We start from the raw sequence: 25,566 nt of genomic DNA, 5'->3' as shown, positions 1-25,566 counted from the left end.
GATAGTACCGCATGTGTGAGCCCAACAGACACTGCTACCAAAGTTCACCAGTCAGCAGCACAGGGACAGAGACACAGCTACAGTGCAGCACCCATAGGGACACTACTCGAAGGAGAACTTTATTTGATCAACACATGGCCAATCATTATCTTGACCACTCTACTTATACTCAGCCAGACTCATCATTACTCATGTGAAGTAGTATCTCACCCCCACAAGCAGAGGAGTAACTGTGTTGGCCTTTTGCACAAAATTTAATTTCACCCTGAGTGAATCCAGCCCAAAGTCTAAAACTATCAACATTTTTACACAGCTGCCTTTTCACTATCTTAGTACTAACAAGTCCTCCCTCAGCAAATGCATGTAACTGTCACTCGCCAGCAAAAGTAATTTTTTCTTTTATTCAAAGTTACACCGGGCCCTCAATAGCATCTGTATTCCCAAGGATAGCGATAATAATTTTAGACAGATTTCCACACCACATACATCCCAAAACCAGGCTGTAACATTTCACAAATAAGTCCCCTTCTTCTATAATAGATGAGAGATTAATTTCAACTCTCTTCCACATCATTCAGTCTTATTTCTTGGGCCTCGAATACAATGACATTATTCTGAACCACATTACATACGGAGCTGATATACCTGTCCTGATGCCTTCATCAGATGCTGCACTTTTCAGAAGGATTTTAATTTTCAAGAAAAACCCAGCTGGATGCATATTCTCCTGCATATTGAAAAACAATGACATTACATGAACAGCCAAATTATTTTTTGAAACTCAGAGAGCAATTTCAGCTGAATCCTATCAAGAGTCCAGCACATTCACAAACATGAAAGAATGTCAGGAAATTCTAGCCAGGACAGAGCCTGACACAAATCATAAGTAAAAATTAGTAATAACCTAGTAAATAACAAATGTTAGAAAATGGTAAATGGTGCAAAATAAAAATGAAAAAATTGAGAATCTGAATAAATGGAAATTAAGCTATATAATTGTTTAAACAAATATATGGTAGCAAAAAGAAGAACCAAATTTAGTGTAAATGCCATATTTAGTTCCAAATCAATATGTTTTAATGGTTACCAACCAATGATAACCAACCTTTGCTTAGGAAAATAACTAAAAACACAAATGCAAAACAAAATTAAAATCAATTATTTAAATCAAGGTTTCCTGCTTGCCAATTTAAATCATTATTAAAATTGGTGTCTTAAATCAATCCAGCCTGCTTAGACATCACAGTAAGTTACAACCTCATTAGCCAGGCTTATAGCTCTGAGAGCCTTGTCTTGATACTGTTCGCAATCCCACTCCAAATAGACAGTGGCTAATAACCGCAGCACTTTAGCCTAGAAAAAAAAGACAAAGTGAATAATTAAACACAAATGAAATAACCAAAAAACAACATTTAAATATTGCACAAAGGAGTGGAAATAAAGGAGATGGAAATATAAGCTGTGAATAATATTCACTGTAAGCACACTGGGCCAGGGACTGTCTTCTCTGTTACTAGAGGTACAGTGCCCAGCACAATGTGTTGTTCCTTGATTGGGACTGCTAGGCACTACCATCATATAACAATTGTATTCTTATCCCTTCTGAAGATTTGTCTTGACATGGTAAACTGGTTAAGTTTAGGTCAGGCTTAATAAAAGTGCTAACTAAGCCTGACCTAAGCTTGACCTTTTTCCTTCTGTAGATGCAGGATAACCTTTAGCTCAATTTAGCTGGTCAAGTTCAAAGTTCATTTAAACTAGGAAAAAGATCAAGTTTAGGTCAGACTCAAAAACACACATTCACTAAACCTAACCTAACTTGACCACTTTTCCCAGTCAAGATGGAGCCTATGGGTTCTAACGTAATTCTTCCCCGAATACACTAGCTGGAATATAGTATTAATGCACTAGCTTTACATCTGCATGAAAATCTACGTTCACATATGACTAAGGACACACACAGCAATGACTCAGTCTCAGACTCAGCCTAGGATCTAGTAGAGAATTATTTACACTATACTACCTTTCTGCGGGACTAAAATAGCAGGAAGTGCTAAAGATCAGGATGGATAACCACTGGCAGAGCTATGAGGGGAAGTCCAAGACGGGCACAGAGAGGCAGTGGGGGCTGCAGAGCAGGACTGGCACTAATGACATCCTATTAGTCTGTGTGTAATTCAGAAGTTTCTGTATGTGTATTTCTTACCTGCATTTCTTCCCCGGGAGAATACTTCTTATCCATTTTCCCAATCTCATAGCTCTGGCTATAATTTAAAAGAAAAAAATCAGAATTATATGGGCTAAGAGATGTAAGAAGAACTCAGTCAGCTTTCTGGGCTATGCAGCAAGCTCATACTTACCTTTTCCATTTCATTTATCGTTAGGAGCCACATAGAGCACACAGAGGAAAATATTAGCTAAAATAAATGGTGACAAGATAAAAGATCCTCTGATTGATATCAAAGCATCAGAAAATAATATCCTTTAATAATATCCATGAGACTGCCGACAGGGCACTTTACAGGAATGAAAATCAATAGAGATAGGACCAAGATATGTCAACTGTGTAAGCTGTGTCAGAAGCAGGCTCTAACACCTGCCAACACTTTTGAATGTCATATGGTAAAGAAAGTGATACTCTTCAAATTTAGCACTTTGGCTCAAGGTGTCCTTACAAAGGACGCTGTAAGAGTAACTGAATTCATTCTTGAACTTCTCAGCCTGATATGATTATCATGGGACAAGATGATAACAAGACAGAGCACACAATCATACACAATATTCACCATTATCTAAGAACAGAGGATTTAATTTGCCTTCTAAATCCCCAGATCTGAATTGCACTAAGTTCTTTCTGCTTTACTCAAGTTAGTTAATTAAGCTTCATAACCCCACTTTGAGGTAGATACGTGCTGCCCCTTTTTTTACCGGAGTGGCTAGTCAAATTTCTGGGCCCAGGAGATGTTCCAGCTGGAAGTAGAAATTGATGGAGTCTAATATTTTCTTTAATACAAACTTGTTTATTTACAAGCAATGTACAAAGTCCTGCTTCTCCAAACACAAGAGAAACCAAGAACAAAAGAATCAAATTCTTAGCTTGTACCCCGAAGTCTTTTTAGCCAACAGTCTGAAAAGCTCTCACTGGCTTTTCTCAGGTCATGCTGTGCTCACAGGCTACTGCATGGCTTTCTTGCTTTTTGTCTCTGCCTCTCTCTCTGTGTTGTTTGTTCTCAGTTTGTGTATGCTCTGCCTTCCCTCTCTCACACACACAATGTTCAGCAAAACCCCTCTTTCCACTCAGTCTAAACTCCTAGATGGGTTCACAACCCCATTTTGTCTTAGGTGAGGTGCTTCTGTTTAACATTCTGATACTCATGTTAACTACAGGGTGCATTCACAGCCTAAGCTCAAAGAGGTGTGTGACCCAAGCAGTCACCAATACCTCTCAGAATAACAGAATTATCATTCCCACTTTACAGATGAGGAAATTTAGGCCTGGTCTACACTAAAAAGTTAAGTCAACCCAGCTACATCACTCACGGGTGTGAAAAATCCACACTCCAGAGCAACTAAATTAAGCTGACCTAACACCCAGTATAGACAGCGCTAGGCTAATGGAAGAATTATTCTGTTGACTTAGCTACCGCCTACTGGGGAGGTGGATTGCCTGTGAAGATGGAAGAACCCCTCCCAACAGCATAGGTAGTGTCTATACTGAAGAGCTTACAGCGGCGCAGTTGCAGCAATGCCACTGTAATGTTTCAAGTGTAGACAAGACCTAAATCACATAGAAGGTAAGTAACTTGCTTTCAAGGTCATGGCAAATCAGTAGCAGAGCCAGAAACAGAACCTAGGAATCTCAATTCCCAGTCCTTGTTCTAAAAACTAATTCACAGTATAAAAGGCCTCTGAGGTGAATGCCTGTGGGGAATTCCATAAAACTGAAGGTAGGTAACAAATGGGACATGGGCAAATAAAACTTTAGGGATGCAAAAACAAATTACATCTGTGGGCAGTGGCGGATTAGCCAAGGGGCCCTAGCCAATTGGGGGGCCCCGGAATAATGGGTGCCCTTCCCCCAGCAGACAAACACCGGGGCAGGATGGGGGAAGTCTCCATGCCCCGACCCCTTTCTCCAGCAGGAGCACCGGGTGGAGGCAGTGGAGCAAGCCCCACACCCCAACCCTGCTCTGCTCCCTGGCAGCAGCGCTGAGGGTGGGGGGGGGAGGAAGCCCCCATGCCTGACCCCGCTCTACTCCCTGGCAGCAGCGCTGAGGGGAGGGGGAAGCCCCAGTGCCCCAGCTCCACTCCCCATTAGAAGCCCCGAGCAGCATGGGAAGCTCCAGTGCCAAGACCCCGGCTGCCGTCCTGGAACTGGAGGAGCTCTGACCCACTGCTGCGGCCTCAGAGCTGGGAGAGCTCTCACTCCCCACTGCGGCCCCAGAGCCCTGTGCGGGGGACAGAGCTTCTCCAGTCTTGGGGCCACGGGGATGGGGGGTAGAAAGGAGCAAAGGAGGGCTGCAGTGAGCGGGTGGAATGGGGAAGGACCATGGGTGGAACAGGGGAAAGGGACAGAATGGTGTGGGACCCTGGGCAGGGCCACAGGCAGAAGGTGTGGGGAGGGGGCCCCCCATGTGCTCTGGCCCAGGGCCTCATGAAACCTTAATCTGCCTCTGTCTGTGGGAATTTATTCCCAGAGTTGATATTTTCTCAGTATGAGATAACATTAATCCCACTAGATGGTGCTATAACATTCTATCCAGGCAAATGTTTGTGCTTTGCAAAGGTTAGTTCGGTACTCCAAAGATTTTCTCACTGGTGTTTGTGAGCACTTAGTATCCCATCTTCTAAGTACAGGGAACAAAATAAAGAGATGTTCTCTAAAATATCAGTTTTAACTAACCCTAAACTCTACTTTAAGACTTCCATGACTCCATATCTATGATCATTAAATGTTTGAGATTAAAGGGGGCATTGTCAAGTTGACTTCTTCTAAATAATTTTTTTAAAAATCCATTCTGATTTTCTGAGTCTGGCACAGGATAATTTTTCCTGATAGCCTAAATGTTCTTTTTCTTAATTTTATTGCACTGCTTCCTTGGTCTCCATCTTACCATCCCTTACAATTCCTTTCCCACGTTGCAGTATACACCCTATAATATATGTAGATAGTTAGCATGTTGTCATTTAGTCCAAACACATCTCTACCTCGTTATAACGCTGTCCTCGGGAGCCAAAAAATCTTACCACATTATAGGTGAAACCGCGTTATATTGAACTTGCTTTGATCCACTGGACTGTGCAGTCCCTCCTCACCGCCCCCGAGCACTGCTTTTCCACGTTATATCCAAATTCGTGTTATATCGGGTCACGTTATATCGAGGTAGCGGTGTAGATAGACAAATCATTTGTGTTGCTGTTTTGTGGATTCTCTCCAAGTTGTCAACCTTGGAAACCTAATAAATCTGTCAAGGTCACATGTAACAGTGAGCGAGCAGTAAAGGCACCAGGCCAGTTGCGGAGCCGCCTGAGCCCTTGTAGCCCAATGAATGTGGCTGAGAACACTAAAGTAGGGAGAATTAATAAATGAAACAAACTTTCATCAACAGTATAATTATGGCTTTTGGTATGTAACTCTTTTATGAGCAATTCAAAGACTACTCTTAGCAAATGCATGTAATGCTGACATTAATTATTTTTCTGCATTTTTCACATCTCTTCAGGTGCAACCATCACCATGGCATTCTGAAAGGGGCAATAGCTGAGAACAATCCTCCTAAAGCACAGCCTCCTTGGGAGAATAAGATGTATGGACAGAATTAAGGAGAGCCATGAATATTTCTACATGCAAAGAAGGGACCTCTTGTCAGAACATGAAAATCCATGTGAAAGGAATGCCTGATATTGAGACAACAGTGAGGTTGACATGAAAGGATGTGCCTGTAAACAGAGAAATGCCATTAAGCTGGGTGTAGGCCTAGCTTTGCTCAGCCAAGTAGAGTTTTAGATTTGTAAGCAGCGTCTGAATGAGCTCTCCCCTGACATCTGTGATGAGCTGTGGAAGAGGACTTCAGGAGCTGATCTCGTTTGCATGGGCACACCCACTCTGCCTAGGTGCTCAGCATGATGGGATTGCTTCCCCAAATGATCACTTGTGGCTGGTGTTGGATCCCCAGTCTCCTTGTTATGGGGGCAGGAGTAATAAAGCGTTGTTACCCTTAGGGAACATTAAAAAGGGGATAGAGAATAAGACGGAGAATATATTATTGCTCTTATATAAATCGATGGCACGCCCACATCTCAAATACTGCGTACAGATGTGGTCTCTTCATCTTAAAAAAGATATACTGGCACTAGAAAAGGTTCAGAAAAGGGCAATTAAAATGATTAGGGGTTTGGAACGGGTCCCGTATGAGGAGAGATTAAAGAGGCTAGGACTCTTCAGCTTTGAAAAGAGGAGACTAAGGGGGGATATGATAGAGGTCTATAAAATCATGAGTGATGTGGAGAAAGTGGATAAGGAAAAGTTATTTACTTATTTCCATAATACAAGAACTAGGGGTCACCAAATGAAATTAAATAGGCAGCAGGTTTAAAACAAATACAAGAAAGTTCTTCTTCACACAGCACACAGTCAACTTGTGGAACTCCTTACCTGAGGAGGTTGTGAAGGCTAGGACTATAACAGCGTTTAAAAGAGAACTGGATAAATTCATGGTGGTTAAGTCCATTAATGGCTATTAGCCAGGATGGGTAAGGAATGGTGTCCCTAGCCTCTGTTTGTCAGAGGGTGGAGATGGATGGCAGGAGAGAGATCACTTGATCATTTCCTGTTGGGTTCACTCCCTCTGGGGCATCTGGCATTGGCCACTGTCGGTAGACAGGATACTGGGCTAGATGGACCTTTGGTCTGACCCGGTACGGCCGTTCTTATGTACCCTTGTTGTGTGAATCGAGGGCACCAGAACTGTACCTGGCATACCCTGCTGGAGGGATTCATTGTCAATGAAACAGCACGCAGTAGGCAGGGAACATGGGTTCCAAAACCCAGTGAGTTGAGAGAGAGTGGGGACAGGTACTTGCACCCAGTGGTGTGGGCCCTGCTTAAGGGTCCTAGGCAGCATTTGACCCTTCCTCTCTCCACTGTGTAATAAAAGAGCTAATTTAGACTCAATTGACAGTCTTGTTGCATGCTGCAGAGCTGAAATCACTGATACCTAGGTCTAAGTATTAGACCTGCTTTGAGACAGCGTCTCTGATGTAAGAGACTACCCAGTGTGTACCAGCAGTGAGGCTCCCCCACTAACAGCTGAAATCACTGACAGCTGTGTTAAGTGGTGGGCCCTGAAGACATCTTGGTGAGTGGCCAGCAGGGTGGCTGGCAGAGAGGTGCAGCAAGCGGCCTGCAAGGGGGCTGATGGAGAGGCATGACAAGCGGCCAGCAGGGCAGCTGGTGGAGAGGCGCGGCAAGTGGCCAGCAGGGTGGCTGGTAGGGAGAGGTGCGGCGACTGAGTGCCCAACCAGCGGAGCGTCTAAGGTGCCTCCTTACCATCCCCTCCACCTAAGATGGGAGGTGAACTCTGCAGATGAACCTCTGAACTCTGGGGCTGCACTGACCAAGGACAGCAACTGTGAGTGGGGTGCAGAGAAGGGACAGGCATGTTAAAGGGACTTTTGGGTTGCTGCCCTGAAGAACCGGAGGGGAAAAGGACACTGCCCAACTTACTTGGGGAGTGGGTCTTTTGCTCATGGTTTATGTTTGTGAACCCTGTTTTCCCAAATTGATGCTAAGTTACTTCCCTCTTTATTGCCTCTTAGAGGTGCCCAGGGGGTGGTGTGTAATTGTCGCAGGTCACTGGGTGGGGGCTCAAGACGGTTTTGTGTTGTATTGTTGAAAAGGAACCAATAGATACTGAACCAGCCCTTGTTTCTGCCAACTCTGACTATCAGAAGGGTTACAGATTGATTCATTTAATACTAGAGCTAGATGAAAATTTTCAAACAACTTTTTCCCCATCAGGAAACTACTTTTTCAAAAACAAAAATTTTCACAAAGAATTTTTTTTTAACCAAATGTTGCACTTTTTCAATGAAATCCAAAAACTAAAAATTGCTTTTTCCTATTCCTTCAGCCACATTTGCTATTTTCTCAGAAAAAATACTTTGCATTTTGCTTTCCCTTTTACATTACCTGAGCCAGAAGGAGCTCTGTTCATACCCCTTCTGTTCATAGGTTTCCACTCCAAAGTTATAGCAGAGGATTGATAGATAACAGGTCTGCAATTAAAAAAAAAAAGTGCTTCTCCTGTTAGGTTCTTGCAGTGACTTTCAGAAATCTAAGGCAGATGAGTCTCAGACACACTTAAAATACTTTTTATATCAAAGCTACACCCACCCTATCAGAGCTGATTTTATAGAAGGGAAAAGGAATCTGACTAAAATTGTTGTATTGTTGTTCTATGGGAAACTAAAGCAGCATTAATAAATAAATCCCTCAAGGTCACACATAACAGTAGAACTGATCGAGTACATGTTGCAGCCCACTTCCATCAATAAATATGACAGAGTACTTGATCAGGGACAACTAAAAAAGGGGAAATTAGAATAGGAGAGGAAACACTAGGGAGCTAAATGCTCGGGAGTGAATAAAAACCCATCACAAAAGCAGGAACTATTGCACTGTACAGTTTGGGGGAAAAGGTTCTTCCAATATTTGATATTTCAGAATACTGCGGCTTCATTAGCTCCTCTGTGTGTAAGCATTAGGAACCCGAGTTACCTCAATTAAGCCTGGGGCTAGATCCCTGCACAGATACAAAAATGTGGATGCACATCCAATCCGCATCCGCCAGGATCAACCCGCGATCCAATCCGCTAGCCGTCTTTTACCTGTATCCGCATCTGCACTCACACCCACAGCAGCAAGATGTCTCACAGGGCTAGCAAGGAGGGGAGGGAGGGAGGGAGGAGAGGAGGGAGGATGGGAGGAGGGGAAGGGAGCTAGTGGGTAGGGGGCGGGGTCTTGCAGGGAAGAGGCAGCACGAGGATGGGGACTGGGGGTAAGGGGCAACATGAGGGCAGGGTCTTGAGGAGAAGAGGCAGCGCAGAGGGGGTTGCTGGGAGGAAGGAGGGTTGCATCACATGCTGCTCCCAGGGGGCTGGTGAGCAATGGCACATGGCAGATCAGTGCGTGTTGCATCACAGTGTGTTGGAGGGATGGGGTGCCAGGGCCCCACCCGCTCCAATCCCATGGCTGTGGGCAGGCCCTGCTGCCCAGGAGCCGGCGGGCTGGGCCCAGGAGTGGGAGCGTGGCCAGTGCTGCCAGGCCAGGCCATGATGGGGACGCTGGCGCTGCCTGAGGAGCCCAAGCTGCTGGACAGGAAGTGACACAGCAAGTGGGTGCTCGACAGCCCCAACTCTGATCTGCTGCCCAGCCCCAGCTGCTGGCTGCTGGCCACCAGTCCCGAGCGTGCTACGCCCCCAGGCTGCCCAAGCCGGACACCACGGGCCAGGCGCCACCAGTGACTAGAGCCCTGTATCCAATCCACTATCTGCAAAAATGGTCCATGGATGTGAAGCGGATATCCGCAGATTTGCAGGGCTCTACCTGGGGCTAGCCAGCTCAGCCATAAGGCTGCAGCAGAATCACCTGACTGGCCAGCCCAGCCCACCCAACTGGCTTCAAGATCGCTACAGGTCTGCATTTAAGCTCAGCAGCAGCAAGTCACTGGAGACTCCAACACTTATGCCTGCAGCTGTGATCCTATATGCCTTCTTCCCAGCCTTGCTCCACCCCTGCTCGGTTCCCAGCTCTGGCCCTGACCCCTGGTTCCTAGCTCCGGCTCTAACCCTCAGCGCTGCTCCTGGCCTCTGACACTGAGTCCGACCACTAGGTCTGACCACCACTTCTCCGATCACTAGGTCTGACCGCCCACATCCTGGCCCATGACAGTTTGAGCGGCCCAAAAAGACAAGATGTAGTTTAGCTGCAGAATGGACCACACTAAAGTTGATGCCTCTTTGGCAGAGTTAGCGAGCACCCTGAAGAATCTATTAAAGCCAGGTCCGTGCCCTTCAGGCACAGAATGTAGTGCCGCAGGCACAAGCCACGCCATCAGTGACTCAGGCCCATTGAGTATCAAATATCCCAATTGTCTGATAAGTTTGATGGTGACTGTGGAAAATACTGTGGGTTCTTAAAGCAGCACCAGTTCCTGTTCCTGCTGTGCTCACAGTCATTTCCTGCCAACCAAACCACAGTGGGACTCGTCATTAGTCTGTTGATTGGGGAAGCGTTGACCTGGGATTCTACACTGCTTGAGAAATCAAGTCCCCTCTTGAGTGAGTTCAAGGAATTTGTCCAAGCTACTTCAATGACCTTCAACAAGCCAAATAGTAACATACAGCAGAAGCCACGCACCAGGTATTGAGGCAGGATGCCAGCCGGTTGCTCACTATGCTGCAGATTTTCAGCACCTGGTAACAGACACAAACTGGAACAAGGCCGCTCAGTGCTATCAAGTCCAGCTGGGCGTAAATGAGGGACTCAAGGAGGAGCTGGCACAGATAGAATCTCCGATTGGGCTGGATGCATTTCTCCAGATAGGCATCAAGATTGCCAATAGCTTATCATAATGCCGCAAGAACAGAGGGTGGCTTCTTGACCCACACCTGTCTTAACAGAACCAGCCAGCCAGCCGTCAGCACCCACTTTACAGCGTGAACTTCTGCAGGCAGATGTGGTCTACAAGCATTAAACTGATTGGGGTCACCAGGCTGCACCTAACTTTAGCATCAGTTATCTGGTCTGGTTATCAACTCAGAATCTCAAATCAACCTGAGCATCGGCTAAGCTGGATCACCAATACCTAGGCCCACCCAAGATTCTCAAGCAGATCAATCCAGTGACATTCAAGATTCAGTTGTCAGTGAAGACCCATCCTCTGTTCCATGTCTCCCTCTTAAAACATTACCTAGAGACCTTCCCAGGAAAGGTTGAGAGCCACTGTCCTAAGCCATCAAGTTTAACATTATTTAATGGAAGAGTTTCGTTGGAAAACATGTAACATTTAAAATGAAACAAAAAGCAGCAATACAAAAACCCCAGTGGGTCACTTAATGATTCATCCACTGATTGCAGCTTTGTCCATGCAATAAGAATGAAAGCAGAACTCAAGTGAGTTACAGTCACTCAGATGATCTCCGCATATCCTTAAGAGTATCACAGAAACCAGTTAAATCCCATTCAACCACAACATGCACAGTGCCACATTTCACTTTCAAAAGTCATATTTCAGCCTTCATCCATCCCTTCAGATTCTATTACTTACGCTTTAGAGTAGTAGTGGGCAACCTGTGGCACATGGACTGCATGCGGCCCGTCAGGGTAATCCGCTGGCGGGCCACGAGATAGTTTGTTTACATTGACTGTTCGCAGGCACAGCCACCCGCAGCTCCCAGTGGCCACAGTTCACCGTTCCCGGCCAATGGGAGCTGCAGGAAGCAGGCAAGAGCAGGTGAACTTTGAAGAAACAAATGTCCTTAGTACAAAGAACAAGGAAAGGAAAGACACAGAATAGATGTACAGAGAATTGTCTTGATGAATATTTTTCAGAATTTTCTGAGACATCAGTAAATGTCTTGAAAAGCTACTTTCTTTCTTGTTAATATTAAACTTTTGGAAGGACACAAAAGGACTGATTTCACTGACCTGTTTTGGCAGCCTTGTCAACATATCTTTGCAGCGTTGCAAACATGTCACTGCTTTCTGAAAATACCCTTGAACAACTGCCTAAGAAAGCAACAGAATATGCCAATAAATTGTTAGAATAAAAGCAATTTGTCTTTAAATACCCTGCCGGCTCACAATACAGTGCAACTCACTATACTGTAAATGGAGAGATAACAAAAACAGCAAGACACACCGTGAAACTCTGAGGTTATAGTGCGTGAACATGTAGGATCACGTGATCATTTCCTTCAAATGTTAAAATTGCCATGAAGATACATGAAATATGGTATAAGCCAGAGATCCCAAATAGTGGGTCATGGAAAGATTGTAGATGAATCATGGGCCTAGTGTGGAGGGAAGAGGGCATTGGAGAATGAGCCCACCCTATCAGACAGTAGTGACTCCGTCCTGTCCCGCAGGGCTGTGCCCACCTCCCCACTTGTCACAACTTGTCACAACTTGGTACACATGGTTGCCATGCCACTCAGGTTTGACCTAGGCACCCCTCCATTGGCCGGATCAAACCTGAGTGGCGTTATGACCTCATGCACCAGGTCAAAACATCTGGAATGGGAAGCCAAGCCCAGTTCCACTGGAGCCACCACTGTAAAGTGAATGCAGGGTAGGTTCACTCTCCATCCCCTCTTCTCCAGGGGCCTCCTCCCCATTCCAGGCCAGGATCAGGATTAGGATTGCGGTGTCAAGGCAGAGGGTCCTACTGCATGTAGTCAATGCCCCTCAGTGGGGCGATGAGGAGGAGAAGGATGCTGGCCTATGATTTTTGGGCCTCCCCCATGAATACAGACCCTGAGAGAGTCACACACACAAAAAATGATAAAATGCAGTTGGTGGGTCACCATAGTAAAAAGTTTGGGAACACAGTTCAGCAAATCTGATCTCCAGACACATTGGCCCCTCCATTGGCTCCCTATGCAATTTAGGGATTGAGGCCTTCTATTTGTATCCCAATGTCTGTACCACTTTTTAGTTTTGCCAACCCCAACTATTCAAAAATCATGGGTGGCTTACAAATCATGAGATTTTTTTTAAAGACAGAACGAACAAAAGAAAGGGTTGTTTTTATTTTCTTTTTGGTGCTTTAGAAGAGTACAGTTGTGTCATTTTCAAACTTTTCTTCTAAAGGACTACAAATTTACTTTTATTAAAATTATTTTTAAGAAAGCTGAGATTCTCGCCTATTTGCATGATTTGCAGGGGTTGAAGCTTTAAGAAAAATCACCAAATATCATGAGACTTATCATAAAATCATGAGTTGGCAACGATGACCTCCCTACTTGTATATAAAAAACACTGTACATAAAAAAATAGTTTATATGTGTGTGTGTGCATAGTTAGTATATCTAAAGATTACCATCTAGTGGCACATTCAATAAAGTTGTTATTATGCACTGCAAGTAGCTTCCTGTGTGCAGCTTTTAGATCTTGGCTACTTGTGATCTAGATGCAATGTTGCACTTAAGTATTATTTGATTACTTTAGTGACAGAATACTGGCACAGAGATGTGTGGTTTTGAATTTACATATCTCACTAAATATATATTGCACTCCTGTGGATGTGGAGACCCTGGTTCCAAAGCAGCACCAGATATCTTGCTTCTTCAGCCAGTGAAACACAGATCCTTGTAGGAGATGACTCAGGCCTCGAAAAGGTAGCTGTCCATTTTATAAAAACTCCTGTCCTGCTAGCTAAATGACAGAAGGTATGTCTACACAGCAAAGAAAAGCCCATGGCTGGCCTGTACCAGCCAACTCAGACTAGTTGGGCTTGCGTTGAGGGGGCTGTTTTAGTACTGTGTAGATTTCTGGGCTCGAGCTGGAGCCTGAGTTCTGGGACACTCCCATCTCGCAGGGTCCTAGAACCCAGACTCTAGCCCAAGCCAGGTGTCTATACAGCAGTGAAACAGTCCCACAGCCCCAGCCCGAGTCAGCTGGCACAGGCCAGCCGCAGTTGTCTAGTTGCTGTGTAGACATACTCAGTCTTCAAGAAATGATCTAAACAACTTTGCAGGATTATGATAAATTAGTGAAGATGCATGTCGAAAAAATAGGTATATTAAGAACGCTTAAATTACTGCAATGCTGAGGGATCAAATCTGAGACCTTACAGCAGATCTAGGGAAACACATCTTTCCAGTTTAATGACAGGAACTCACACTTCTAACAACCGAGTCAAAGTTCCAGTATGATCATTCATACATTCCATATGCCCCAGTGACCTATAAAGGGAAACTGGCCAGGACACGTACTGATTCAGCCTGATAAGACAGCACTTTGAATAGGTCCTTCTCTACATCAGCTTTGTGCACCTGAATATCTGCCTCACCACTGCTCCTCTTCATTAATTGGGCATATAGTTTTTCTAGACTCTGGAAAAGAAAACATAAGCACCCAGAAAGCTGTTACTCAATTGTAGCATTTGCTAGTAAGAGTGTTTGCAGGAGACTGTACCTAGCCAGAAACTTACATTTACGGCAATCACAAGAAATCCATCAGCAAGGGCAGCTTTTCCAACCTCCACCCACCCTTTTCCAGTCTTCATGGTCATCTGAAGCAGAAAAGGAACATGCGTTTTGTGAAAATTCAACCCAAATCATTTCTCACTTGTTCTCTATCCATGGCATCATCAACCTCTGAAGAACAAAGGAAGCAGAAATGCACTGGGGGAAAGATCCTGATTGAAAGAGGTTCAGCCAGTAAGATTGTTGGAACATATGGTGAGAGACACCTTTGCTTTGTTTTCACTTAGCTTGTTAAATTAGGTGTTAGTTGCATTTTACCTTTTATTTCCTTGTAACCAATTCTGACTTATATGCCTCATTAATTGGTCACTTAAAATCTATCTTTCTATAGTTAATTTTTTTGTTGTTGTTGTTTTATCTAAACCAGTGTAAGATTGAAATGTTTGGGAAACTCCATTTGGGATAACAAGATTTGTGCATATCATTTTCTATTAATAAATGACATACCTTATATGAGCTCGTATCATCCAGGAGGGTGCTGGGCAGTACAAGACACACATTTCTGGAAAAGAGTCCGGGACTGGGAAGTTTGCTGGTGTTGCCTTATAGTGTAATTCTATAGTACTCATGGACTATAGCAGAGAGTGATTTACATGCTGGAGGCTGCATGAGAGCAGACCTGGACTGGTTGCTCTCACAGCAAAGTAGGGTAAAAGGTTGCAGAATTGAGGGGACACAGCTATCCATCAGTCCAGATTGTACCCTGAGTAATGTCTCAAAAGGGTCCCCTGTTCTTTGCAAACACCTCTCATCTCAGATCTAACAAACTCACTCTGCCAAACATGTCTTACAGGATATTTATCCATAAAGAGTAACATGTAAGGTATCTACAGAACACTCATAACTTGTCAAGATTCATAATTGTTGTGAGAGGCATGTATGGGTAATATTTAAGGAATAATGTATTTATTTTGAAAGTTTGCTTTATGGACCTGAAGTACAAGCACTGGGAGATAATGTGTCTTGGTGATAGCCCATTCAGGCAAAGAGAAGTTATCATCAGTCCCTGTTTGGCCAGTGATGCAATGCAAGGTTCAACGGTTTAGGCTTGTGCAGTAACTAAGACTGTGAATGGGAAACCATCAGAGCAACAAACAACAATTGAAACCACTTAAAGATTTAAAAAAAAGAAAACTTTAAACAAGATTATTGCTTGCTCAATCTATAAATAGAAACAAAAGGCTGTTTTCAGTATAACACATGGGAAGAAGAGAACTCTGTATCCATTCGCTGAGAAAATCCCCTTATAGAACAGGGTTGCTTTCATGAACATTTGGATCCTCGTTCTTGAGAAACTAGCCAACTCTGCAACAGACTGAATTTTGAAGGGAAATCTACTTTATTGTATAGGAAAAGTAACTATAAGTATAGACCCAGATTCATGTTGTATGATTTTGTTTTGTACTGTAACCATTTGTTTCTACCACACTCTTGTTCCCAGTTAAATTCTTATACTTACTTAAATAAACCTTCTTTTGTTTTATTATAAGTGCTCACAAGTGCTATGCGGTTACAGAAGCAGTGATTAAAGATAAAACTGGTAAACAGAGGTACCTAGTCCTTGGAGGCACAGGATCTGGAATTTTTGGGAGTAGACAGTGACAGAGGGACTGGTGTGTACTCACTATTAACCTGCAAGGTGAAGTTAGGGCTGGCATAGCCCAGAAGATAGTACTTGAGTGACTGAAAGCCTAGCAGTGTCACACACCCAGCTAACACAAGAAAGACACACTGTTGCTGGAGGCAGGGGGTAACAAGGTGACCCACAGCCCTGGGTATCCCAAGAACCATCACAGGTATATTGATACCTCAGCAGGGGCACCAATTAGGGGGCAGGGGAGGGCGGGAGGAGAGCCCCCCCAAGTTTCCTACAGGAGGTGTAGGAGTTCCAAGGTGGAGCTCTTAACTACAGTACAACTTTAGTGTGAAATGTAAGTTCTGCAGAGGAGAGGTGCTCCTGGGGCAGGGGGTACGTCTTCACTACCCACCGTATCGGCAGGTAGCAATCGATTTATCCGGGATCGATATATCGCATCTCATTAAGACATGATGTATCGATCCCCAAACGCGCTCACCGTCGACTCCGGAACTCCACCAGAGCGAGAGGCGGTAGCGCAGTTGACAGGGGACCCGCGGCCGTCGATCCCGCGCCATGTGGACCCCAGGTAATTCGATCTTAGATACTTTGACTTCAGCTACGCTATTTGCGTAGCTGAAGTTGCGTATCTTAGATCGATCCCCACCCCAGTGTAGACCAGCCCCGGGAGTCAGTATTTTCTTTGCAAACAGAGGTAAGGTGATGAAGGTAAGGAAGAGCTGGTGATTAAATTAATGATCTGAAAGTCTAGCCTGTAAAACAGGAATCTGGGGGCGGGGGGAGGGAGTTGTTTTAGAGCAAACACAGGGGACTCAGAAAAAATACAGCCAAGCCCTTTGAGCCAACATTACATTCAGAAAAGAAGGAGATTTGGGGGTGCAGGTGAAAAGAAGGGCCAAAAACCCAGGGTAGGGATAGCAGTGGTACAGAGAAGTTCCCACTCTACCTGTGGTACTTATGTGGCCTCATCCCCATAGTATCTGAGCGCCACACAAGTTCTAATCTATTTCTCCTAGAGCAGTGCTATTATCCCCATTGTACAGAGGGGGCACTGAGGTACACACAGACTAAAGGCCAGATTTTCAAAAGGTATTTACGCACCTAGTGAGATTTTCAAAAGCATCTAGAAGGTTAGGTACTTTGTAAACCCCACTAGATACCTAGCAGCATCTCTGGGTACCTAAAAACCTTTGAAACTATGGCCTGAGGTCATACAGAAAGTCCAAGGGGAGTAGAACCCAGGTCTTTCAGAGCTAGTTCCCTATCCAGCAGGCCAACCACTCTCTCTGCTGCATGCTGGAAAAAAAAGGACTCTGATAGATGGGAGCAAAACCCAAGGTGTCCAGTTCTCTGAGACTCCAGCAAATGGACCTAGGAGGTTGGGATAGAGGTCATGGTTGACAGCATGAAAAGCAGCACAGAGGTCAGAAAGGATGGAGAATCAGAGTCAGATGAGAGGAGCTCACTTAACTCCCAAGGGGTGGCAGGTTCTGCCCCAGGCTGGGTTGTAAAGCAATGGCTGCTGTGCAATTTTACATTTTAACTGAAAACCATTTTGTTTTGACTTTTTTTTTTTGTTCTATGTTTGAGAAAAGGAAATAATCAGAAAGTGTCATAAGTATCAGGTGTATTTATGCCTCAAACTCTTCGGATTTCAGCTGTATCCAGCCCAATTCCAGAACAAAGAACAGAAATTACATCCACAGAGTCCATAAAGTCAACAATTATTATTATTGATTTGTGTTATTCACTGGGCACCGTCTGTGTGCTCAGCACTGTTCAGAATATGCCAGACAATCCAGTCCCTGAGAGCCAGTGTGTATCAAATGTGTAGCCCTGGCTCAGATATTTAAGTATGACGTGTATACTTATTAAGCACATGTTAATATCTATGAGTGGAGGCAATAGATGTTTTACTGGATTCAGGACTAGAAGATTTGACCCTCCAACCTTCTTTCTAAAGGAAGAGCTGTCCAGAGCTCCTGTGCCTGTTTATTTTCTTTTCCTGCCTGCAGTTGCCCTGATGTACCTCAGAAGTCTGTTTTTTCCTCAACTTTAAAATGTGGAATTTTCTTGGTGTTTGGTTTTAAATATTCTCCTGTGAGAACTGCAACTCAATCACTGTAGTGTTGTGCTTAAGAGCCTTCTGGAAAGTAACTAGCCTTTAAATAGAAGTAAAAGCAGTGTTACCAAGGCTCAGGATTTTGTCATGCGTCTCATGATAATTGTTTTCCTTAAAGCTCTAGCTCCAGGAGTCAAGGGGATATGTGATTATTTCAGCCTTTGTTCTTAAAGAAAAATGAAGTTTCTAGCCCTTGTGGCTGTGGAGAACGCTTCAAAATGAGACTTTAGTGCACCCTAAAGGCTCAAAAAGCAGAAGGCAAATAAAAAGAACAACAAATCTATTATTTTTACATACTCATGAGTTTAAAGCCAATCTCACGATTTTTAGTGAGCCTGATTCATGATTTTTTAACATTGTAACATGATTTTTTAACATTAACTTGAAAGTGTCACTTTCACTCCTGTTTAAGGTCAGTTTCTAGTCTATTATTTGTAGTGAGGTAACACCCTAACAACCCCAGGCAGGTGCAGTATAAATTCAGGGGGCTTTGCCCTACTTGGATGGTTCCAAAGTTAAATGATCTATTCCAAGCTTGATGAACTGCAAAAAAAGTGATAAAAAGATCATCTAGATTTTTCTACAGTTGTTTCAATTGTTGTATTCAAGAGTTAGTAACAAAGAATATACATTACAATTTTAAACCTAACCAGTGTCCCTTAAGTGACTTAACAAAAGATGTGAGAACATGTTAGTATTAGAGCTGAGTGGGTCTAATATTTATTTAGTCTTCTTCTTTTATATAGGAATTAGATACAATGCCCTAATCAGCTAATTTCTAAGTTATCTGCAAAAAACCCTAGAGTTTTCAGGTGCCTAAGTAGCCCCTGGATTCACGGTTAAAGTTGCCCCCGCCCCCTCCCCCAAATCTGAAATGGTACCCCTGTGCCTCAGCCGGCTTAGTACCGTGGCAAACACACCATTAAAAATCCTTTTACCCTTTTATTAATTAAAGATACAGACAAGAAGGAAAAATAGCTAAAGCATTTAAATTGTAAAGTATTAAATAAGGCTTTCACTTCAACAACCTTTGTCCCTTTTCCCTTTAGCTGGAAAAACCCCTTAGAAGGAAAAACCCTTTTATATGACAGTCTCTAGGAGCAGTGGTTTTCAAACTTTTTTTCTGGCAACCCAGTTGAAGAAAACTGTTCATGCCCACGACCCAATGGAGCTGGGGATGACGGGTTTGGGGTGTGGGAGAGGCTCAGGGCCAGGGAAGAGGGTTGGGGTATGGGGGTGAGGGCTGTGGGATGGGGCTGGGAATGAGGGGTTCAGGGTGCAGAAGGGGGCTCTGGGCAGGAGGTTAGGGTGCAGGAGCGGGTCAGGGCTCTGGACTGGGGGTGCAGGCTCTAGGTTGAGGCCAGGGATGAGGGGTTTAGGGTGCAGGATGGGGCTCCAGATTTGGGGGGGCTCAGGGCTATGGCAGGGGCTGGGGCGAGGGAGGGGGGTCAGGGCTCTGGGGTGGGGCCAGGGATTGGGGCACGGGGTTGGGGCATGGGTTTACCTCAGGCAGCTCCCAGTCAGCAACACAGCGGGGGTGCAGAGGCAGGTTTCCGGCCTGTCCCGGCACTGTAGACCATGCTGTGCCCGGAAGCAGTCAGCAGCAGGTCTGGCTCCTAGGCGGAGGTGCACAAACAGCTTTGTGTGGGTCTCGCCCGCAGACACCACCCCTCCGCCCCCATTGGCTGGGAGTGCCGAGCTGGCGCTCAGGGCGAGGGCAGCACGCAGAGCTCCATGGCCCCCCCGCCTAGGAGGCAGACCTGCTGCTGGCCACTTCCGAGGTGCAGCTCAGTGTCGGAACAGGTAGGGAATAGCCTGCCTTAGCCAGGCAGCACCGCCAGTGGGACTTTTAACAGCCCAGTCGGCGGTGCTGACCAGAGCCACCATGACCCAGTCCCTTCCATCCGCAACCCATGGTTTGAAAACCACTGTCTTAGAGGATATAAACATGGTAAAAACAGTCATTTTCAGGGAAAAGATGTTAGTTCAGATTGGCTAGACCTGTTGTCATTGGTTATGTTAAAGTTTGATTCTGTTTCCTAAGAAGATAAACACACAAACGGGGAGAATAGCAAAGATAAAAATGCAGTTTGTGTCTTTGGTGTTGACTTTCACTTGCAACCTCATTGCTGGAAAAACACAGGCATACTATCATTCCTACCAGCCACTCCAAGACCTTGCAAACTTATACACCAGTACCAGGCTGTTTAGGGCATTCTATTTAGCTACCTCTTCTTTTTGGTCACAGCCTTACACCAGTGTTGCAAAATATAGTCTTGGCTGGCTAAGCCAGACTCTTAGAAAGAAGAAATAAAAGATTAGAAGAAATAAGGTGGGGAAGAAAAAGGTCACACCTGGGGTGTATGTGACAGTCTCACATCCCAGGTTGTATCTGGGAGTTAGCTAGAGTCAGTGGAGGTGGTGGTATCATCTGGGTCTCTCTCTCTGGCCTGATCAGGACATCCATCAGGATTAGGATGAAGAAGGTACTGGGTCCCAAGAGACAGTGGACGGCAACAGCCATCATTGTGAAGATTGCTCCTTCCCCTTCTCTAGTCTTTCGGTCAGCCAGCATTATGGTAGCCCTCTTTTCCCGAAAAAAATCTCTTTTGAGGACCACAAAAGGGGAAGAACAGCCCATTCACTCATCGTTTTGTCCACCAATTAGACCTCGTGTCTGACACACCAATTTTGGTTCACTGATTTCCAGTTCCACACTTTTCTTGTTTACCAAGCAGGATCTTAACACAGTCCCTGAGTTATATCAGTCGGCATTTTTGCTTGGCCTAATTCAGTTTGTCTTGCATTTGTTGATACAGGTTACTGTGGCGTTTTATGAACTTGCACTCGCTTTTTACAGTTGAGCTCATAATTAGGGTAAATTTGTAGGCCCAGTTATCACAACAGGATGTATTCTTTTCCATAAGGTACTGAAGCAGTAATTTACTTCTTTCACAATATTCGTATTGGCTGGGTAAGGCAGAACTAGTGCCATTAATTTCCATGTGGGAGACCTCAGCAATTCATGTCCTCACCATGGACTAAGGGGTGTTATGCTGGTTTATTATGGAAGTCAAGGCTCATAATGGTATGGCTGAGAAACCCCTAACTACAGTGGCTCAACCAGGTGTCATTGTGATAATACAGATCCAACTTTAGCAGATACATTCCTCAGAAATATAATTTCACTCACTTTCCTGAATTACTCTATCATTTGAAAATACCTTTCCAAAATTTCCCTTGGAACCCACCATACTGCACTTGCATTCTCACCATTTAGCTAGACTTACCAAAATCTGTCTTCGCACCTTTTCCTCTGGAGGATCGCTGCCTTCACACAGGCACACTAGCCTGCAAGAAACATGGCGCACTGCAAGAAAACAATGCATGCATACATAAGGATGGGCCATTTCCCCTGTTCTTTCAAGCCCTTATGAACTCCAACTCTAAAGTCAGACTATGGAGAGGCTACTTCTTCACCAACTGATGCAGTCAGAAACAACATTTCTTAGGTAATGTAAACCCCCATAAACCTAACAACCAGACAGGGCCAGCTCCAGGCACCAGCTTAACAAGCAGGTGCTTGGGGCGGCCAAGGGAGAGGGGCAGCACCTGCGGCAATTCGAGGGCGGCAGGTCCCTCACTCTCTCTAGGAGCGAAGGACCTGCCGCTGAACTGCCGCCACCTATCGCGGCTTTTTTTTTTTTTCCTCCCCAATTGCCGCCGCCGATTGCAGCTTTTTTTTTTTGCTTGGGGCGGCAGAAATGCTGGCGCCGGCCCGGCAACCAGAACACTGTTGTGTGCTGACTGTCTCATATAACCAGAGTAAAATGGAATTCAGCACATTAGCTTACAACTGATGTTTTTATAAGTCCAAATCTCAGAGCAGATCCACTGCAAATTAGAAGCTTCATCTCCACATCATACCCAAGCACCACACCAATGGGAAAGCGCCCTGGAGACTGCAGCCAGCCTGGAAACCTTACTCCACTGCAAAGTATGACGGGTAGTATATGTTTCTACCATGTGGGACTTAAACATGTTCCCACTGAAGTCAATAGGAGTTTTGTTATTAACTTAATTGGAACAGACTTAGACTCTCCATATTTGGGAGCAGATTCACCTAGTGTTTATCTTGGCATAAACCCTGGAGGTCTGTGTCAGCAAATAATTCTGCAAGGGACAAGGCTATAGAGGTGCACAGAAGTCAAAACCTTAGCTATGCCCAGGGGAACATTAGAATACAGTGCAGCCCACAAAGCAGGGTGGAACAAGCTGAGAAGAGAAAAATTACCAGGGAGTTGCCTGATTCAGCACCTTCTCTCTGCAGCTTCTACAAAGTTCCAGGAGGAGTTAAAGCTTGTCCTAAGCCGAAACCCCAAGGAAAGGCAGCTGCGAAAACACAGCCTGCTCTTCATCAGAGTGAATCTCTCTCCAGTGCATGGAGATTAGCTGGCACAAGAAGTGTAATTTAGGCACATCGGTAAACATTTTGTAATGAATGAATAACAAACAATAACAATGGACATCAGGGTAAATACCATGATACAATTCATTTATTATTGCTTGTTAAGAATCAACAGTGTGCTGCTCTGTGATGTACACCAAAATATCCTCTGGCAAAACCAAGACAGACGAGATTGACGTTCTTTATATGTCAAAAGTTACAAGTTAACAGAACAAATCTTTCAGTTCTTCTTCATACATCAAAAAGTAAAAAAAAAAAAAAAAAAAAATAACAACCCCATTTTTTTAAAATATCCTTTGCAGGTCACCTTTAACTATGATATGAGAGCTGATGAGATTGTGCCCTAGAACTAGTAAGCCTCCCTCCCCTTTGCCTAATATCATCTCTCCCTGCATTATGTATATAACTTAGACTGTAAGGCCCTTACAGCAAAAACTATGGACCAGATACTGGGGTCCTGCAGATTTGCACAGAGAGCAGGTCAAGATGCAAATACAAAGGTGGCTTTAAAGTTCACTTTTGCACTCCACCAATCATGATGCTCCCCTTGTGCAGGGCCACTTGCCTTGCACCAGGTTAGATCAACCTTAGGTCTGCAGAATCCTTAGGGTTTGTCTACATAGGTTTATTAGAGATACAATGTGGGTGAGGTAATATCTTTTATTAAACCAAATTCTGTTGGTGAAAGATACAAGCATTTGAGCTGCACAAAGCTCTTCAGGTCTATATCAGCATCTATCAGTGCAGCCCCCCACAGCCCAGACACTTATATAAGTACAGTTTATTTCCAAAAATGTATGGACCAAAAACATAGCCAAGGATTAGTGAAGCACAGAGGAGTCCAGACACAGCTCCTTTCCTCTGGTCTGTCCTACAGGCAGCAGGAAAGGGGAGCAATATAACAACACCTACACTGACTGTGTCACCAGAGGATCATTTTTGCACTGGAGTGATCCTTCCTTAGTTGGTTACACAAAACAGCTGCAAAGTACTCTCTGCCTTCATTTTATCTGCAAAGATACACACAACCCTATGGCACTATATACAAACGTTAAACAAAATAATTGTACCATAAGAGTTTTTCTTTTACAATATAAAAGAACTTTATTCTAGGACACAAAACACATACATACATTTAGCTCTTTGCTCATCATTGATGACTGAATCTACTCGGTTAGTCACAGCCCAATTCCATAGGCTTATTGCACTTTCTTCCATCTACGACAGAAAAAATTTGATTAGAATTTGCCTTTTTGTCTTGATCTGGGTCATATTTGAACTTCTTGATGTAATAGAACCATATATAGGTAAATATCTATATGCTTGTGTAAATCAAAGAATGACATGACTTACAATTGAAAAGATCTAATTAGACTGATGGCAATAGCACCCATCAACACATACCCACGTTGGCCATCAGTGTCTTCAGTCATAATTTGAAATTGTGCACAGTGGGGAATTCTGTATGTGAAATCAAGATTTCAGAAACATTTTAAATCCTCTGTTTTGTGTCAGTAAAGCATCTTCCTGAACAGATCCCCTTCATCTATCACTTTACTCAATTGTCCTTACACTCATTTACAACAAGCCCATTCCTGAACTTGTCAACATTTGATCCGGTTTATTCCATCCGTCTGGAATTAAATGATCTCACACACACAAACCTTGTGCAATAGCATATCCATTACCATTAAGAAACAACGGACTTACTAATGTCTTCCAAATCTAATAAGGATGTTCAAAACATGCAAAGTTCCCAACAGATGTTGAAAAATTGGAACAGGTTCAGAAAAAAGCTATAAGAATGGCTTCAAGTCTAAAAATCCTCTCACAGTGACAGACTTAAGTAGTTCAATCTACTTAGTTGATCAAAAAGAAAGTTAAGAGATGACTTGATTATGGTGAATAAATTCTAACACAGGGAGAAGACTTCTGACAGTAGAGGGCTATTTATTCTAGCAAGACCCAACAGTTGGAAGTTGAATCTATACAAATTCAGACTGGAAATATGGTACATATTTTTAAGTGAAGGTAATTAGCCATTGGAACCACATACCAAGGGACATGGTATATTTTCCATCACTTGATGTTTTTAAAATCAACAGTGATGTCTTTCTAAAAGATATACTCTCTAGCTCAACCAGAAGTTATGGTCTTGATGCAGAAACCACAGGGTCCAATTTGTTGTGCAGGAGGGCAGAATAAATGGTCAGAATGGTTCCTTCTAGTCTTAAAAGTTATGCATCTATGAATCAATACAAATCAATAGAAGGAAATATTTGGTTTCACACCAAATTTCTGAAGTAAATGCTTAATAGGTTGCTCTCATAAGAATGAGTCCAAACTGAAAAGGCAAAAGTAGCATTTTCAGAAGGGGAACAGGGCTGGGGCTGGAAACAGTCAAGACCCTTGCGCTTCCCCTTATGGATATACTACTGACCTAAGGTGCTGAACCTCCAAAAGATTTCCACTGTAACAGGCCCCAGTTGTTACGTGCTCAGGAAGGACTTTCATAATATCTAATTCACATGTCAACAATATTCCTTGTAAGCTACACACAGGCACAGCCATGCCTGTATCCAAAGAGCACTAGCCAGAATACCACCAAAAAACAAGCCAGAAAATATAAGCGGACAGTGGGGGTTGCGTCATTATGCTGGGAGGGGTTGCGTCAGGATGCCATGATGCTGGGCAGGGTTTGTGTCAAAAAACATCCACGGGCAGCAGGGGGCATAGTTAAAATAAAAAAGCAGAAGTAGTCACAAGACAAGCAGAAAAACCTGCGGGCTGTGACTGCATAAAAATGCCAACCCAACTGCTCCGAAACAAGCAAAAAGTCACCTGTTTTAAATTGACTTGGTACTATATATTGAGCATGCATGATTCTGAACAAGCTCAGTAATATCTGCTGAAGCTGTCCTTACTCTGCCCTCACTCGGAACCACATTTGTGCTCTCTTCTGTTAACTGGGGCTAAAAGGTGCAGAGGGGGGGCAAATTGGCAGGGAGGGCTAAGCCAAACTCACATTTATATGATACTCTATTGTAGTAGGCCCTGTCAATACATTCTTGAAGTCCTTAAAACACATTTACATAATCCAGACTTTAA

At 44.1% G+C, this 25,566-nt stretch overlaps 1 protein-coding gene across 1 annotated transcript in view; it reads right to left on the bottom strand.

Moving 5' to 3' along the window:
• Nucleotides 1-25,566, bottom strand: part of TEX11 (testis expressed 11) — a 113,225-nt gene that overhangs the window by 81,005 nt on the left and 6,654 nt on the right. The window contains exons 4-11 of the mRNA XM_054040050.1: nucleotides 23,592-23,676; nucleotides 21,281-21,360; nucleotides 14,217-14,297; nucleotides 11,711-11,791; nucleotides 8,192-8,277; nucleotides 2,207-2,264; nucleotides 1,258-1,353; nucleotides 646-727 (exon numbers count right to left, since the gene is read on the bottom strand). Coding sequence (XP_053896025.1) covers nucleotides 646-727; nucleotides 1,258-1,353; nucleotides 2,207-2,264; nucleotides 8,192-8,277; nucleotides 11,711-11,791; nucleotides 14,217-14,297; nucleotides 21,281-21,360; nucleotides 23,592-23,676 — 649 coding nt within the window. The remainder of the gene's footprint in view (nucleotides 1-645; nucleotides 728-1,257; nucleotides 1,354-2,206; nucleotides 2,265-8,191; nucleotides 8,278-11,710; nucleotides 11,792-14,216; nucleotides 14,298-21,280; nucleotides 21,361-23,591; nucleotides 23,677-25,566) is intronic.

This window comes from Malaclemys terrapin, chromosome 9 (assembly GCF_027887155.1).
Source record: "Malaclemys terrapin pileata isolate rMalTer1 chromosome 9, rMalTer1.hap1, whole genome shotgun sequence".
Classification (NCBI taxonomy): Eukaryota; Metazoa; Chordata; order Testudines; family Emydidae; genus Malaclemys; species Malaclemys terrapin.
The sequence above is the reverse complement of the archived record's forward strand: the minus strand, read 5'-3'. Positions and strand labels throughout refer to the sequence as shown.